Source organism: Trachurus japonicus, chromosome 21 (genome assembly GCF_045865225.1).
Source record: "Trachurus japonicus isolate A0001 chromosome 21, Traja_1.0".
In the NCBI taxonomy this organism is placed as follows: Eukaryota; Metazoa; Chordata; class Actinopteri; order Carangiformes; family Carangidae; genus Trachurus; species Trachurus japonicus.
In genome coordinates, this window is record NC_140927.1 from 32206658 (window position 1) to 32225784 (window position 19127).

The 19127-nt window shown below is 40.3% G+C and overlaps 1 protein-coding gene across 1 annotated transcript in view; it reads left to right on the forward strand.

Annotated features, from left to right (window-relative positions):
* The window catches only part of kcnh3 (potassium voltage-gated channel, subfamily H (eag-related), member 3), a 216546-nt gene that overhangs the window by 121483 nt on the left and 75936 nt on the right, over window positions 1-19127 (forward strand). Inside the window, exon 2 of the mRNA XM_085765059.1 lies at window positions 7454-7687. Coding sequence (XP_085621185.1) covers window positions 7454-7687 — 234 coding nt within the window. The remainder of the gene's footprint in view (window positions 1-7453; window positions 7688-19127) is intronic.

Genomic DNA, 19127 nt, shown 5'->3' on the forward strand with positions numbered 1-19127 from the left:
CAACAGAAACAAAGAGAGAGAGAGAGTGAAGTGTGACTGATCACTTCAACACCTGAAGTCGATTCGTCTCTGTGACGTCATCACAGCTTCTAGTAACTCATTAACACTCATTTACTTCTTCTCCTCCTTTTCCTCTTCTTTCTCTTTCTCCTCTTCCTTTTCCTCTTCTCCTCCTCCTGTTCTTCTTCTTCTTCATCCTCCTCTTCTTCCTCCTCCTCCTCCTTTTCCTCTTCTTCTTCATCCTACTCTTCTTCGTCCATCTCTTCTTCCTCCTCCTCTTCCTTTTCCTCTTCTTTCTCTTACTCCTCTTCCTCCTTCCTCTTCTTCCTCCTCTTCCTTTTCCTCTTCTTTCTCTTTCTCCTCTTCCTCCTCTTCATTTTCCTCTTCTCTTCCTCTTCCTTGTGCTCTTTCTCTTTCTCCTCTTTCTTTTCCTCTTCTCCTCCTCTTCTTCCTCTTCTCCTCTTTTTCTTCTTCTGTCTCTTCTTCCTCCTCCTCTCCCTTTTCCTCTTCTTTCTCTTTCTCCTCTTCCTCCTTCCTCTTCCTTTTCCTCTTCTCCTCCTCTTCTTCTTCCCCTTCCGTCTTCTCTTCCTCTTCCTTCTGCTCTTTCTCTTTCTCCTCTTCCTTTTCCTCTTCTCCTCCTCTTCTTCTTCCGTCTCTTCTTCCTCCTCATCTCTCTTTTCCTCCTCTTCCTCCTCTTCCTTTTCCTCTTCTCCTCCTCTTCTTCGTCCTCTTCCGTTTCTTCTTCCTCCTCTTCCTTTTCCTCTTCTTTCTCTTTCTCCTCCTCCTCTTCTCTTCCTCCTCCTTCTGCTCTTTTTCTTTCTCCTCCTCTTCCTTTTCCCTCTTCTCCTCCTCTTCCTTATGCTCTTCCTCCTCCTCTTCCTTCTGCTCTTTTTCTTTTTCTTTCTCTTTTTCCTCTTCCTTTTCCTCTTCTCTTCATCCTCCTCCTTCTTCTTCTCCTCCTTCCATCTCTTCTTCCTCCTCCACTTCCTTTTCCTCTTCTTTCTCTTTCTCCTCTTCCTTCTGGTCTTTTTCTTTCTCCTCTTCCTTTTCCTTTTCTCTTCCTCTTCCTGTTGCTCTTTTTCTTTCTCTTTCTCCTCTTCCCTTTCCTCTTCTCCTCCTCTTCCTCCTCTTCCTTTTCCTCTCCTCCTCCTCTTCTTCCTCTTCTGTCTCTTCTTCCTCCTCCTCTTCCTCTTCCTTCTGCTCTTTCTCCTCTTCCCTTTCCTCTTCTCCTCTTCCTCCTCATCCTCTTATTCTTCATTTTCCTCTTCTCTTCCTCTTCTTCTTCTGTCTCTTCTTCCTCCTCATCTTCCTTTTCCTCTTCTTTCTCTTCCACCTCCTCCTCCTCTTTTTCTTTCTCCTCCTCTTCCTTTTCCTCTTCTCCTCCTCTTCTTCCTCTTCCTTATGCTCTTCCTCCTCCTCTTCCTTCTGCTCTTTTTCTTTTTCTTTCTCTTTTTCCTCTTCCTTTTCCTCTTCTCTTCATCCTCCTCCTTCTTCTTCTCCTCCTTCCATCTCTTCTTCCTCCTCCACTTCCTTTTCCTCTTCTTTCTCTTTCTCCTCTTCCTCTTCCTTCTGCTCTTTTTCTTTCTCCTCTTCCTTTTCCTTTTCTCTTCCTCTTCCTGCTGCTCTTTTTCTTTCTCTTTCTCCTCTTCCCTTTCCTCTTCTCCTCCTCTTCCTCCTCTTCCTTTTCCTATTCTCTTCCTCTTCCTTCTGCTCTTTTTCTTTCTCTTTCTCCTCTTCCTTTTCCTCTCCTCCTCCTCTTCTTCCTCTTCTGTCTCTTCTTCCTCCTCCTCTTCCTCTTCCTTCTGCTCTTTTTCTTTCTCCTCCTCTTCCTTCTGCTCTTTCTCTTTCTCCTCTTCCCTTTCCTCTTCTCCTCTTCCTCCTCATCCTCTTATTCTTCATTTTCCTCTTCTCTTCCTCTTCTTCTTCTTCTGTCTCTTCTTCCTCCTCATCTTCCTTTTCCTCTTCTTTCTCTTCCACCTCCTCCTCTTCCTCTTCCTTTTCCTCTTCTCTTCCTCCTCCTTCTGCTCTTTTTCTTTCTCCTCCTCTTCCTTTTCCTCTTCTCCTCCTCTTCTTCCTCTTCCTTATGCTCTTCCTCCTCCTCTTCCTTCTGCTCTTTTTCTTTCTCTTTTTCCTCTTCCTTTTCCTCTTCTCTTCATCCTCCTCCTTCTTCTTCTCCTCCTTCCATCTCTTCTTCCTCCTCCACTTCCTTTTCCTCTTCTTTCTCTTTCTCCTCTTCCTTTTCCTTTTCTCTTCCTCTTCCTGCTTTTTCTTTCTCTTTCTCCTCTTCCCTTTCCTCTTCTCCTCCTCTTCCTCCTCTTCCTTTTCCTTTTCTCTTCCTCTTCCTGCTGCTCTTTTTCTTTCTCTTTCTCCTCTTCCCTTTCCTCTTCTCCTCCTCTTCCTCCTCTTCCTTTTCCTCTTCTCTTCCTCTTCCTTCTGCTCATATTTCTTTCTCTTTCTCCTCTTCCCTTTCCTCTCCTCCTCCCCCTCCTCTTCCTTTTGTAGCCTGGTGTGTACAGTAGCCTATCTCTGATGATTTAGAAAATTAATGGACTTTTAAAAAAGTCAACTTCATAAAAACAAACTGTAAAATACAAGAAATTATGAATCAAACACACGTCAATCAGTTGTGTTGGTATTTTTTCTGTAATTATTGATTCATTTCTCTATTTATAAGAGCTGCAGTTGATTCAACTCTCACAGCTTCTGTCTCAGTGTTTGTTGTTAGTTTTTTTTTTTAATATGGTCTATTATATGATTTTGTTAATGTGTTCAGTTTGTCTTGTGTGTCCTTTTTGTGTAGCTATTTGTGTGTTGTTGTTTTTTTTAAATTGGCCCCTGAGGACAGTGAAGTGAAGTGAAGTGTGTGTGTTGGTCTGAAGTTTCCTCAGCGTCGCGTCGTCGTTTAAACATTTACACACTTGACTCTGTCTGTGTGTAATGAAGCAGCTCACACACACACACACACACACACACATAGAGGCCACAGGAGTAACACACACTTCACACAGTCCCAGTCGTCTGTGTGTTTTCTCTTCGTGGGGTTTGTTGACAGTCTGAAAATAATTCACCATGTCCGACCCGTCGCTTCGTCCCAATTATAAGTTCCTAGAAACAAAAACACACCGGAGCTGCAGACGGAGCTGAATCTGAACTTTATTTAAACTTTATTCTTCATTTATTAGGCGTTCTTCAACCACTGATACTAATTAGTCTGTGATTTATAAACACAATTACACATGTTTTTAATAGATAATAAAACACAGTATAATTAATAATAAAATCTATAATAACACATATATGAACTCACTCTCTGACCAGCAGCATCTAAACAGTTTGTTCATCATTGACTGACACTTTATAATAAATGATCCAATGAACCACCGACTTCTGATCAATAACTGGGTTGTTATTGATCTGATAGTTGATTTATAAATGGTGAATACAACATTTATTGAGTTTGAAGATACAAAAAATAAAAAAAATGAGATTATTAATTTCAGGTAAAGCTTCATAACTGTGTTTATAAATCACAGACTAATTAGTGTCATGCTGGTTAAATGATGAATGAATGCTCATGTAGTAGTTATTATGAAGTGTTTGGCCCAATTCTGATTCTATTTTTCATCCCTACCCCTACCCCTACCCCTAGCCCTTACCCCTAGCCCTCACCCTTGCCCTTGAAACGGAGCTACAAGGAGTAGGGTTGAAAGTCAACCCCTACGAATTGGGACACCACTTCAACAATCACATGCGTCATCAGTCGTCTCTGCTGGCTTTCACATAAGCAGACGTGACGAGCTTTTGCCACAAATCCTCTATTCAGAACCACGTTAACTTAATAAAATAAAATAAAATGTAATGAAGAATGATCGGTTCATTGTAAAACATTTATTTATTGATGTAAATGTGGTGATTTCTGTATAGGCTACAGATCCCCCAGTGCTGCTTCTGTGTCCAAAACACATGAAGCTTCACTTTTAATTCAAACAAATTAATGCGACAATTGTTACATTTCATCAATGAGACGAGCATTTATCTTCTAAAAAGAATGTAACTACGCGGCGGTAAACCTTTAAAAACCTGCGGGTAAGTTAATTAGCGGTCGTCTTTTCTACCGGGACGAGGTCGGGAGGTTGGCCGGCTGACAAGCTCTCCGGACGGGGTGGTGTCTCCGTGACGAGCCGCTGATCTGCTCCACAGGTGGAGGCTCCAACGTGGAGCATCACTTCTCCGAAAAACATCGGAGCAAACGTCTAAACAGCCTCATGTGGATAAACCGACCGCACATTGGGATCTAAACAGCTACTTTCTCGCATGAAAAAATATTAAAACTTAACAAAATGACGTAATAACAGCGCTACAGTGAGAAATAAATCAGCTGCCGGTTGCCGCAAGATGCATTCTGGGAAACTTGCCATAGCCCTCGGTCCGTAGTGTGCCCCTGAAAAATCTCCGTTTCGAGGGCGAGATAGCCCTACCCCTTCCCCCTAACCCTCGTCTGAACCAGAAATGGGACACCCCTACCACTTCACGTGAACGCGCAAAACGAAGGGTTAGGGCCAAGGGCTAGGGCTAAGGGGAGAATCGGAATTCGGCCTTTGTGTTTGTTAATGTGGTCTAGCAGCTCGTTCCTCTGGTCGTCATGTGACCATGTTGTCATGTTGTCTGGATGACATCATCAGACAGGGAGAAAGGGGGCGGGGCCAAAGGTGGTCGTCAGCTCTCTCATTGGCTGTACATGTATAGTCCCACAGAGAGGAGGTGTTGATGTGTCGGTCAGAGTCGTTAACTAACGAGGCGCTGGTTTGTTGTGACTGACGGCTGCTGAGCTGAGGAAAACACACAGACTCCATGGATCCTCCTCTTCCTCCTTCTCCTCCTCTTCATCATCTTTATTCTCCTCTTCTTCCTCTTCATCCTCTTCATCATCTTTATTCTCCTCTTCTTCCTCTTCATCCTTCTCCTCCTCTTCATCATCTTTATTCTCCTCTTCTTCCTCTTCCTCCTCTTCATCCTTCTCCTCCTCTTCATCATCTTTATTCTCCTCTTCTTCCTCTTCATCCTTCTCCTCCTCTTCCTCCTCTTCATCATCTTTATTCTCCTCTTCATCCTCTTCCTCCTCTTCATCATCTTTATTCTCCTCTTCTTCCTCTTCATCCTTCTCCTCCTCTTCCTCCTCTTCATCATCTTTATTCTCCTCTTCTTCCTCTTCATCCTTCTCCTCCTCTTCCTCCTCTTCATCATCTTTATTCTCCTCTTCTTCCTCTTCATCCTTCTCCTCCTCTTCCTCCTCTTAATCATCTTTATTCTCCTCTTCTTCCTCTTCCTCCTCTTCATCCTCTTCATCATCTTTATTCTCCTCTTCTTCATCCTCTTCCTCCTTCTCCTCTTCATCTTCTTTATTCTCCTCCTCCTCTTCCTCCTCTTCATCTTCTTCCTCCTCTTCTTCTTCCCACTCCTCCTGTTCTTCATCCTCCTCCTCTTCTTTCTTCTTTCTCCGTCTCTTCCTCTTCTTCCTCCTCCTTCTCTTCTTCCTCCTCTTCCTCATTCTCTTCCCCCTCCTCCTCCTCCTCCTCTTCATCTTCTTTCTCCTTCTCCTCCTCTTCTTCCTTCTCCTCTCCAAGTTCCTCCTCTTCTTCCTCCTCCTCCTCCTCTTCATCTTCTTTCTTCTCCTCTTCTTTCTCCTTCTCCTCTTCCTCTTCCTCCCCCTCCTCCTCTTCATCCTCCTCTTCTTCTTCCTCTTTCTCCTTCTCCTCCACCTCCTCCCTTCTCCTCCTCCTCTTCCTCTTCCTCCTCCTCCTCCTCTTCCTCTTCTTCTTCCTCCTCCTCCTCCTCTTCATGCTTCGTTCTCTCTGCTTTGATAAGTTTCCTGTCTCAACACGTCGTTTCAAACCGTCTCTCCAAAGAGCTCAGAGCAACACACAAGCAGTGAAACAACACACACACACACACACACACACACACACACACACACACACACACACACACACACACACACACACACAGATACACACACACACACACACCATCGTTAGGCCATAAAATATTTAATGTTTGGTCTCTGGGGCTCAGAATTGATGAATCAATGAGAACGTCAGAGTGCAGAGTAATAAATAGTCCATTTTAGCCTGTTCACCATCTACACATCCACACGCCCGGGGCCATTAACTCCATGTGCACAGGCAACGTTATTTACATATGCACACACACACACACACACACACACACACACACACACACACACACACACACACACACACACACACACACACACACACACACACACTGCAGGGCGGCGGATGCATCAATTAATGAAACCTCATAAGGTTTTTGTGATGGACTCTTGACAGTGTTTACTTCGCCCGATCAATTCTGGTTCCTGATGGAGCTTCTTCTGACTGGAAACCAGCAGCAGCTTCAGTAACTCCCACACTCTCACATGGTGGTTGGAAGATACTGTAAGATAAGATGGTAGATAAAGATGGAGGAAAGTATAGGTAGGTAGATGTTTGTATTAAAGCTCCATACAGTATAAAGGTAGATGTTTGTGTTAAAGCTCCATACAGTATAAAGGTAGATGTTTGTGTTAAAGCTCCATACAGTATAAAGGTAGATGTTTGTGTTAAAGCTCCATACAGTATAAAGGTAGATGTCCATGTGTAGTGTGATTATAAAGCAGCTCTATAGGTTCTATATTAATACTGTGAAAGTATCAAAGCCTCAGTCCACAGAGAAATGCACACAGCCTGTATTCAGAAACTGAGCCTTAAAACCAGCCGTCAGGACTTCCTGTCACTTTGTGATGTCACAACTAAGCCCCGCCCCCTCACCACCTGGACAACACCATCCAACAACTTTGCAGGATTTGGTTTCTCTGAGTGTTTTATTCTGAAATCTACTCTTTACACTGCAAAAACTCAAAATCTTTCCAAGAAAATGTGTCTTATTTCTTGTCAAAATGTCTCATTTCTAGTCAAAACTAATCGCTTTCCACTTTAAATAAGACTCATCACCTAAAAATTAACTTGTTTTTAGATCATTTTCACTTGTTTCAAACTAATTTTCACTTGAAATAAGTAGAAAAATCTGCCAGTGAAAGCAAGTTTTTTGTGTTTGTAATAAGAAAGAAAAACTTGCTCCACTATCAGATTTTTCTACTTATTTCAAATGAAAATAGACTTGAAATAAGTCAAAAGTGTCTAAAAACAAGCTACTTTTTTATGTATAACTATGTATGTATATGTATATGTATAAATATACATATTTTAGGTATAATGAGATTAGTTTTGACTAGAAATGACATTTTGACTAGAAACAAGACAAATATTCTTGGTAAGATTTTGAGTTTTTGCAGTGCATGTTTTATTGGATCAGTCAGAAACCAGTCGGCCAATCAGAAGAGAGTTGCCTCCTCTCACACCTCTTCTTCCCTCTTTCTCTCTCTCTCTTACAGACAGTAACTTCGTCCTGGGAAACGCTCAGGTCCAGTCCCTCTACCCCATCGTCTACTGCTCCGACGGCTTCTGCGAGCTCACCGGCTACGCCCGCGCCGAGCTCATGCAGAAGAGCTGCGCGTGTCACTTCCTGTACGGCACGGACACCAGCGACCGGCTGACGGCTCAGATCCAGGGAGCCCTCGACGAGAGGAAGGAGTTCAAGACCGAGCTGGTCTTCTACAAGAAGGAAGGTGAGAAACTACAGGATTCAGCATTTCTTCACTGGTAGTTTGGGTTAATTGAGGTTGCATCAGGGCTGTTGTAAAGGGGAGAAAGGTGATGATAACTCTAGGGGCCCAGCGCCCAGTGGGGCCCATAAAAAACCCCAGTAGTCTAATCTTTGTATGACTGATTTATTCTGCATAAGACCCTGACTAATACTCATAGTACACTGTAAAAACTCAACATCTTTCCAAGAATATTTGTCTTATTTCTTGTCCAAATGTCTAATTTCTAGTCAAAGCTAATCTCTTTCCACTTAAAATAAGACTCATTACCTAAAAATTAACTTGTTTTTAGGTCATTTTCACTTGTTTCAAACAAGTTTTCACTTGAAATAAATAGAAAAATTTGCCAGTGAAAAACTTGTTCCACTATCAGATTTTTTCTACTTATTCCAAGTGAAAATAAGCTTGAAAGGAGTAAAAAAGTGTCTAAAAACAAGCTACTTTTAATAGGATGTGTCTTATTTTAAGTATAATGAGATTTGTTTTGACTAGAAATGACATTTTGACTAGAAATAAGACAAATATTCTTGGTAAGATACTTGAGTTTTTGCAGTGTAATGCTGCATTAGCATCAAAACAAAGTAGGCTAAATCATACATGATAATACATACGTAGTCTAAGAAAAAAAAAACTGGAAAAGTTAGGGGGAGGGGCCCACTTTAGTATTCTTTAAGGGGGCCCAGAATTCCTAGCAACGGCCCTGGGTTGCATGTTACGTCTTGATACTGAGTCAGTGGATAAAATGCTGCAGGATCGAAGACATTCATGATATTATAGCGCTGCACTGCAAAAACTCAAAATCTTACCAAGAATATTTGTCTTATTTCTAGTCAAAATGTCGTTTCTAGTCAAAACAAATCTCATTCTACTTAAAATAAGACTCCTCACAGTAACTTGTTTTTAAACACTTTTTACTTTTTTCAAGCATATTTTCACTTGAAATAAGTAGAACATTTTGATAGTAGTAGAGCAAGTTTTTCTTTCTTATTATAAGCACAAAAAACTTCCTTTCACTGGCAGATTTTTCTACTTATTTCAAGTGAAAATTTGTTTGAAACAAGTGAAAATGATCTAAAACAAGTTAATTTTTAGGTGATGAGTCTTATTCTAAGTGAGAAGAGATTAGTTTTGACTAGAAATGAGACATTTTGACAAGAAATAAGACAAATATTCTTGGAAAGATTTTGAGTTTTTGCAGTGTGGGACGATACGCTTTTCTCCCGATTCGATTCTTCTACGATTTTTTGGATGCCGATTCGATTTAAATTGCAATTCTACGATATTGCTGATTTTCTGGATTGTTAGTCTGCATTTTTAACACCAGTGAAACAGTTGAATGATTATGATTGTCTACAGGCTATTCCAGGAACCATATTTACCCCAAAAATAAATACACATCACATGTAAAGGCGGGTTTACACTGCACGACTATTCGTCTGTTCACATCTCAAACTGCACGAGCTTCCCTCTTCAGTCCTACGTCTCAGATCAGTCTCAGACCCCCACTAATTGCACGTCGTTCTACGATTGCGCTCCACCACGATTACCCTGCGATGCCGCTGAGATTTGTGCTGCTCTATAATTGCTCGATTGTAAACCTCAAATTGACATTGGTTCCTGATATTGGTTCCTATATAGCAGAGTCCATGTGGAAGATCAGACCGACAAACACACACACAGACAGCGTGCATCACCTCCAAGGCCGGTGCTGCAGAGAGAGAGAGAGAGAGAGAGAGAGAGAGAGAGAGAGAGCAGCGCTCTCCAGCCAGCTGACGTGTAGTTCACCTGCAGCTCACCTGCAGCTGTCAGAGGAGCCTCGCTAGTTCTCTCTCTCGCCTGCACTTTGTTTAAAAATTCAGCTGATCAGGAGCCAGAGCACAGTGGAAGTGGCTGGTGTGTAGGCTCGCTATTTTATACTGTAACGGCAAGAAAAAATAATCGTCCTCAATTGCTGATTGATAGTGTGTGTACATTTGTCGGGCTGATCTTCCATCACGGACTGCGCTGCATTACTGATCATCACCCGGTCACCCTGTCTGTCACAGCTGTGGTCTAACTTCAGCTGGTCACTTCCCTGTCCCTCCTCTCTCTGTCTGCCCATTCTAACTCCATCTGATGAAGTTCAGCATCACATTCAGGTTCATAAAGGCTCTGTGCTCTGTGCTAAAACAATCTGTCATGGTAAAAACTTGTCGTATGTGCAGAATCGTGACGTAGGACCCCATACATTGTCCGTCACGACGAGAAATTTTCTGGCATGTCAGAAAATAATCGGGAGGTCGGCGACTCGTCTTTAGGACGTCGGGACGTGACGCAGAGCCTCACTAACCATACGTCCCGATTATGCTCACGACCCCGCGATCCCTCTAAGATTATGCAAATTAGGCTGCGACTCATCTGGGACGAGAAAATCGTGGCAAAATCGTACAGTGTAAGCCCGCCTTAAGTCAGTTTTTAAGATTTATTCAGCAGCAATATATATGTTTACTCTAATTTCAAAATCCTGGACTGCATAAAAGAGGTAAAAATAAAAGAGTATAGAAAAAACAGGCTTCTGAAACCTTTCTGACAGAATGAGATATAGACTGAGGTAAACTGCTACATTTTAACATTTATCTGCACACAAATACTGTAGGAGCCTAGAAATTAACATACTCCATTATAAAGTGAACTTAAACCCTTTTCAAAACCTGGACCTTCTGTATGTAAAAAAGGCGAACAAATGCACATTGCACAATATATTTAAAAAAAAAAAATCATTAAAAAAAAAAAAAATCTAAAAAAAATATTGCGATACTTATGTGAGTCGATTTTTTCTCCCACCCCTAATATTTTATCATCTCTGGTTCCCTCATCATGAAGTCTCTGGGTTTTATTCTAGGGGAGCGCCGGGTCGATTGAGACACGGGACGATTGATACACAGCGATTTCCTCGAAAACCACACAAGCTTGAGCCGTCAGATTTCGTCACTACCTTCAGCACTCAACACCGACCAATCCTGGGAAAGCTCGTGAAATGACGTCACGCCATTCAAAAGTTGTTAGCTTGAACTGACTTGATTTGACTACGGAAAGTAAAATGTTACATGCGGTAGTTTTTTTGTGATCAAAAGTTGTATTGTGTGTTTCATGCAATAATAATATGACCTAACAACAGATGAATTCGTACATGAACAGGTCCTAAACTATGCAATGTCATAGTTTTGAAGTTTAGAGGCAAAACAGGTTGAAGTGTCAGTAGTCGCTGCAGGGACGATTGATACAGCTGTTTCAAATGTCCCTCACGCCTCCGTGCGTAGTGATTGTTCACACTGCGCGATCAATATCTGTATATAAATCACCGAATTAATAGCCTATTGTTCTGCAATGAACAACAACCGATTTGAATGAACAACATATTTTTAATGTTCGTGTTTATGACGTGAATCAACAGATATTCAGCAAAGTGGAAAATGCCGAGGGTAAAATGACAATATGTTCAACTGTGTCTCCATAAACATGACTTAGGACAGGGAAATAAGTAAATGAAATGAAAATGCAGTTGTCCAACAACTCGTACAAAAGAAGAAAGGCGAGTTTAATCGAAATGCAGATCTTGACAATTACGCACGGGACAAAAATATTTATTTGACCTATTTATATTGTATAAATTACATTATATAAATGATGTGACATTTTGGCAATGACGAGTACACTAGTATGTTGTCTGATATGCTGCATAAAAACGAGAGTAATGTCAGTAGTTTCTGTTTAAAACGCTGTTTCAACCGTCCCTCCTCTGTGTCTCAAACGACCCGCATAGGTGGGGCGTTTGAGACAAATGTCAACTTATGTTCAAAGTTATAAAACAGCGCGATCATCCAACATATGTGTTATATTACACTTGTAACTAAGAGAATACACATGTGAGTTGTTGATCACATGATAAAAATGTTTGTGTACATAACGTCATCTTTGAAAAAGACGTTTAAATGAAAAAGTGTATCAATCGACCCGGCGCTCCCCTACAACATAAAACACATCTCGTATTAGTCCAGTCCTGGTTCTTGAGGCCAGTTGTTAACCAGTGTCTAAATGAGACTACAGATAAGAGGTCTTGTGGTGTGAATGCTGTGGTAAAAGAGCAATGACGTGATGCAATCCAATGTCAAGTGGTGTAACTGGTATTTTTCATACAAATCTGACCTTTTTCGAAATGTCAAAAACGTACTGTAAGCCGGTTTTGCTCTTCAGTGTGGAATTTTATATTTAGGCTATGTTTCCATGGTTTCGGTAGTCACGGTTAGGTCGCAGTAAATGCATGGATTTTTTCTTTTTTTTCTATGAAAATCTGTAAAACGCATGGATCATCACACCAGCTTTTAACAATGGATATCACACAAATTGACATCCGTGTTAAAAGCCAGCGTTGACAGATCCATGCGTTTACCGCAACTATGACAACGACCGAAACCATGGAAACGTAAACATAGTATTCTACCAGAAGTGCTAGTTTTGACCATAGAAGACGTTCGGAAAAAGGTGGATATAGGCTACAGGAAAATAAATCTGGACTTATAAAATGTGGAATAAATGCAATTCACTTTTGCAATGCAACAGTATGTTTCTTGACAGATTTTACATAATCTGTCACATTATTTATATTAAAAAAAAGTGGTGCTTTTAGAATACGTCCTGCTCAGTGTTGATAAAATGCATTAAAATTCAAATATAGAAAACATCTATTTCAGTTGAATGTTTTCAGAAGAAACTATACTTTTCATAAGTGCACTTCAATCCAGCGTAGGTGGATCAAATATTTAATATTTATCATTCTCTTGTGGTTTCACCATTTGACATTTTCAGAGTATTCAGCCTGTGTAATTTCAAATTACATAAAACCAACAGGAATACAAAATGTACATGCTTTTAAAACAGTTATAATTTGTTTATTTTAAAACGAAAAAGTGTTTGTCACTGACCTTTATAACCTATAACATTAGCGTTTTACCTGTTGGTTCATTAGTGAAGAAGCTGCAGCTGAACCAGACCTGTCTCTGTCAGAAACCTCTGTCTTTGTCTTCCTGTTGGACGACAACAGCGCGGCGTCCCACCTGTCTGGCTCTGCTTCCTGCTGAGTGACGCTCTGCAGCATCTTTTTAACCACAGTTGGATGTTGTATCGGCTTTAAACAGCCTCTCTCCTCTGGAACTAAACTCTCAGCTGCTGCTTTGTGTTTGGGCTCCGACTGAGTCACTTCCAGCTTCATTATCGAAGTTTTCCACATTAAAATGTTTAGAAACGAACCGACTCTGGAGAGCTGCTCGGTGGTCGAGTGAGCACCACTTTGGCTCTTTGCTGTCCTGTCAAAATAAAAGCATAAAAAGCCCAACCATAACTGTTTAAAAAAAAAAAAAAGAGCAGACCTACAGTATGTTATATTCATTTTAACAGTGTTCTTACATGAAATCCCAACTTTCTACTTTGCAAAATCTGATGGTGAACTAGTAACTCCCATGATCCTTCACTCTGTCACAACATCATACAAATACATCTTTTACAGTGCATGTAAAACAGGGGCGCCCAACCCTTTTTTTAAATCAAGATCTAATTTTAAAAGTTTCTAGTCTGTTGAGATCTACTCAATGACGTATTTTTACAATGCACACAAGAAACTGTCACATCTAGATCAGATGTAATAATAAAAAGTTTCTTCTGAGTTGCTTACTGTAAAGTGCACATTTGTGGGAAAAGCGTGACTGCAGCGCTTCGGAAACTTATTTTCAGACTTTACCCGGCAACAATCAAATTAATTGATTTGTTACTGATGGTCCAGTGTGTAATAATTGTCAAGGTTTATTGTTAAAATCTGAATATATTACCCATGAATATACAATATTTGCAATAATGTATCATCACTATAAAATAAAATGACCGTAGCCTTATAATTATTCTTTTATATCTATGCAAGGGTCTTGCTTTAGAGAGCATCGCCATCTTGCACCGCCATGTTTGTATGGCACCTTGGACTTTAAAGAGTTTAATTTACCGTAGTCACGGCTACACTGCAAAAACTCGAAATCGTTCCAAGAATATTTGTCTTATTTCTTGTCAAAACTAATCTCTTTTCACTTAAAATAAGATTCATCACCTAAAAATGAACTTGTTTTTAGATAATTTTTATTTGTTTCAAACATATTTTCACTTGAAATAAGTAGAAAAATCTGCCAGTGAAAGGAAGTTTTTTGTGCTTGTAATAAGAAAGAAAAACTATTTAATCTAAAATACTATTTTTCTACTTATTCCAAGTGAAAATAGACGAAGTAAAGAAGTAAAAAGTGTCTAAAACAAGCTACTTTTTAATGTGATGAATCTTATTTTAAGTAGAAAGAGATTTGTTTTGACTAGAAATGAGACATTTTGACAAGAAATAAGACTAATATTCTTGGTACGATTTTGACTTTTTGCAGTGAATTTTTTGACTGAGAGTTAGTCCGCGATCTACCAGCCAATCACAATCCACTGGTTGAACGCCCCAGATCTAAAATATTTGGGGGGTTTTTTATTGACCGGTGAAGTGGAGCGAGAGAGAAAGAGGGATTGATCTGTAGTAGAGACATAAACATTTAGCCTTGTTTAAAAAAAGGTAACAAATTAACACAGATATAAATGTACTTATTAATATTATTTATTAAAGCAGAAGTAAGTGGTCTGGTCGTTTTGGCTAATGCTGCGTTCCAGGTAGGCTTTTGAAATCGTAAATTACAGCTTCAAGTCACAACTTACGACTTTGTAGCGTTCCAGGCAACCCACTCGTGTTTTTCCGACCTGTTTTACCGGTGAAAGTCACTATAACGGCCACTCGTAACTTCTGACCGGTGAACTCGTACCAGATCGAACTGGTACCACTTCACGGTCGGAAAAATACGAGTTTCCTTGAACGCACCATAACAGTCCTCGTCCCTACGTCGCCACATTCACGGCGTCCCTTGGCTGCACACACAGCCCTGCATGCCGTTCTCTCTCCTCATTGGATAAAAACTGTAGGATACGATAAATGTTTTCTCTTCGGCTCAGAGCAGAGCAGAGCAGAGTGACTGACAGACCCGTGTTTCAGACCAAACACTCTATGTAAGTGATTGCTGTCGGAAGATAGAACTATTTAAGACTTATATTAACACAAATATATCACTTACTTCTGCTTTAACACAAATAACAAAGTGTACATTAGCAGCAAAAAGAAATAAATAACACTAGATCACTGTAACTGTATTGCTGTGTATGATATTAATAAAAAAGAAATGACTGGATCGGGATGCTGGATCGGCCTCATTTATCCGATATCCGATCCGAGTGTGTTCATAGTCAAGATTAAAAATTCTTTATTGTCATTGTACAAGAACATACAATGAAACTTGGTGCATTCAGAGACCAGCAGCGCACTAAAATACACAGTTTATGTTACACAAACAGTCCAAGCTCTCAGCCTCCACAGCTCTTTACTTAAAGGGATAGTTCACCCAAAATTGAAATTTCACTCATTATCTCCTCCCCCTCATGTGGACTAAGGGCTGCATGGGAGAAGTTTCAGAGTCCTCCGTGGCTTCTCTGAGTTACAGGGGGTCTCGGCGTAGCAGTGCATGTCCATATAACAGTTGCAAATGGATACCAACTGTCTTCGTAACAAAAAGACACACCAAAAAACATCCAAATACCTAAAAAATTAAACAAGTCTATTTTTCAAGCTTGTTTGTAGAGGAAGCTCCTCTTCCCAGTTCGTCAAATTTGGACGAACCGGGAAGAGGAGCTTCGAGAAGCTTCCGCTACAAAACAAGCTTGAAATATAGACTTATTTAATTTTTTTCGGGACAATTTCGCATTTCGGGGCTTCAATACAAGACAGACATTACATACGAGCAGCATGGAGGTATTTGGATGCTTTTTGGTGTGTCTTTTTGTTACGAAGACAGTTGGTATCCATTTGCAACCGTCATATGGACATGCACTGCTACGCCGAGACCCCCTGTAACTCAGAGAAGCCACGGAGGACTCTGAAACTTCTCCCAGCCCTTAGTCCACATGAGGGGGAGGAGATAATGAGTAAGAAATTTCAATTTTGGGTGAACTATCCCTTTAAACCAACGCTATAATATGAATGCTGGTCAGAGCGTTCGTACTTTTGTTTGAACAGTTTAAATGCAAACTTTTCTCTGACCTGAACCTACAGTAGAAAAGTAATGACAAGAACCAACTGCACCAAATATTCATATTTAAGTCTTTTTGCAGAACAAACGGAATGTAAACGGTCTGTGCACCGAGGGAATGAACGTCTGCATGGTCGGACGCAGGGCCGTTGTATAGGGGAGAAAGGTGATGATAATTCTAGGGGCCCAGCGCCCAGTGGGGCCCATAAAAAACCCCAGTAGTCTAATCTTTGTATGACTGATTTATTCTGCGTAAGACCCTGACTAATACTCATAGTACACTGTAAAAACTCAACATCTTTCCAAGAATATTTGTCTTATTTCTTGTCCAAATGTCTCATTTCTAGTCAAAACTAATCTCTTTTCCACTTAAAATAAGACTCATCACCTAAAAATTAACTTGTTTTTAGATCATTTTCACTTAAATTCACAATAAAGAGAAAAATCTGCCAGTGAAAGTAAGTTTTTTGTGCTTGTAATAAGGAAGAAAAACTTGCTCCACTATCAGATTTTTTCTACTTATTCCAAGTGAAAATATGCTTGAAAGAAGTAAAAAGTGTCTAAAAACAAGCTACTTTTAATATGATGTGTCTTATTTTAAGTAGAATGACATTTGTTTTGACTAGAAATTACATTTTGACTAGAAATAAGACAAATATTCTTGCTAAGATACTTGAGTTTTTGCAGTGTAATGCTGCATTAGCATCAAAACAAAGAAGGCTAAATAAAAAACGATAATACATACGTAGTCTAAGGGAAATAAAGGAAAAGTTAGGGGGAGGGGCCCACTTTAGTATTCTTTAAGGGGGCCCAGAATTCCTAGCAACGGCCCTGGTCGGACGACTCCACAGGACGTTTCTATAAAGACCGACTCACAAAGCCTGAGCAGGCAGCTGCTTTAAACGCTTGAAAATCTACACAAGTTCATATGAATGAGAGTCTGGACTCGTGGTGCGTTCGTTCCTGTGGTTCGTCTGAGCTTCAGGCTGAAGTGTGACAACGAGACTAGAACAAAAAAAAAAAAAGTGAGAAAACGTGGAGAAGCTGTGAGAGAGGAAGAGGAAGAAGAAGATTCATCCTCCTCTCTTCTTTAATCACAGCTTTGATTTATTAATAATTGAGGATGAAAGGATGAGTGAGGAGGTGAAGAAAGTACTGTAGCTACGACACAACGTCTGCTCCTCTGAGATACAGCAGCGCTACAAAACAAACACACACACAAATGACCAATTACAAGTGTTTCATGCTTTTATCAGCGCTGCATGAGCTGCACATTAGCATTTTAACAGTTCTCTGGAGGGGGAGGGGGGGGGATAAACACATTCATAACCAGTCACATCCCCACAACACACAACACACAACACACAACACACAATACACACAACACACAATACACACACACCAACCCATATGAATGTGCAGCATGATCCAGTTTCCTGTCACCATTTTAATCACAGGTCGGTGAATTCAAGTGTGTGTGGGAGGGGGGTAATTATCATAACACACCTGTTCTGCTGTAGAATACAATTTTCAATTTCTCATCTGTAAATATTTTATGACAGAAAACACAAATATTCCACTTTACAACGACAAGGAAACACAACCAGAGGTGCAGTCAATGAATCACCGTGTGTGTGTTTTATTTCACTGCTGCACCAATGTAACATGTTTCATTGGCTACACTGAATATGATAAAAAAAAATAAAAAATAAAAATAAATTCTCAGTTTTATATGATTAATTTGTTAATTATTTTATCCAAATTTTACATACATAAGTCTAAATTTTCTGGTAAGAAGCCAAACTGTCTGCACATGTTGGTCAATATACAGTATCTCCTCCCTCTGTGAATGTGAGAATAAAAAAGCTGTTCAAAGCTGTTTTTGTGTAAGCTTTATTTAAATTTATGTCTTTTCTATCTTGCCTGTCAACCCCTGGCGTATTTATGATTATGTATAATGTTTTATACACTTACTTCATCTAACTGTAATCAGTCCTGTGTAGTTATACAGTACTCTTGTTGTCAATATAGTTGTTAAAAAAAAAAAGAAAAGAAGAAATCCAATCGCCTTGTACCATGTAACTTACTGTAATAATAATAAAAAAAAAAAACATGTTTCAGTAATTAACAGCTGTGTAACTCCAGCTGTTATAACCCCCCTCCCCTCCCTCTATTCTGATAAATTAATTAACAAATGGGTCAATAACTAAATGAATCAATAATAATAACTAATAGCGCTGCCTGCAGCTCATTCTTATACATGCAGAGGAACAGAACAAGCTGCCATTGTTTACCGTCATGTTCCAGCCACACAGGGACAATATGGCCGCTGTTTCCACTGAGCTAATCCTGCAGCTTATTGTAAATGCATCATGAACACACATTGATCCCCTGCTGGGAATCAGCTCCAACACAGATTAACAGGTGAGTAACAGGAAACCAGAGAAACAGCTTGTTTTTAGTCTGATTTCATGCATCTGTGCAGCAGCATGTTCACATGAATCAGCTTATTTAAAAGATATTATGAGTCTGGCATTTCTCTTGTTACCAATAAATAATCCCATTAACAGAACAAAACAACAGTCAGTCAGCTCCGTTGTCTCATGAATACACACTTTACAAAAAAGACCACACTTTAAAGCCGCAGTGTGTAACTTATTTGGCTTTTTATTAGCAAAAATCAAATATTGCTTTCATAAATACGTATTTCAAATGAAAGCTTTCTGGTTCCTTAGAATGAGTTGTTACAAGTCGTTACAAATACATAAGTGGGCGACGCACCGAACCGAGGCGGCCATGTTGCATCGTGACCGTAGGTAACCACGGAAACTGAGCGGAGCTGTGGGCTCGGCCTGTTAAAGGACAATTCCAGGCGAATTCAACTCTGGGGTGTATTTTCATATAATTTTAGGTCTAAAAGAATGAATCTGAAGATTTTCAGTTTAATCGCTCCTGTTTTGCGGTAGCTGCGTCTGTCCGCGCATCGCCACGGCAGCAATGAATGGGAGTGGATGTAAGTTCCGCTGTTTAGGCTGTTTCCAGCCCTCAAAGCCGCATTTTTTTTCCACAGACAGCATCAGATGGAGACTCAAACATGCACCGAGAAGTTTATTTACTTCAAGCAAGCCGACATGTTTGTAAAAGTCGATCTAATTCAAAGTCTCCCGGAGTCTCGCGCGAGCCCGAAGTTGCAGTGCTGGTGTATTCAGGCGCAGTAGGAG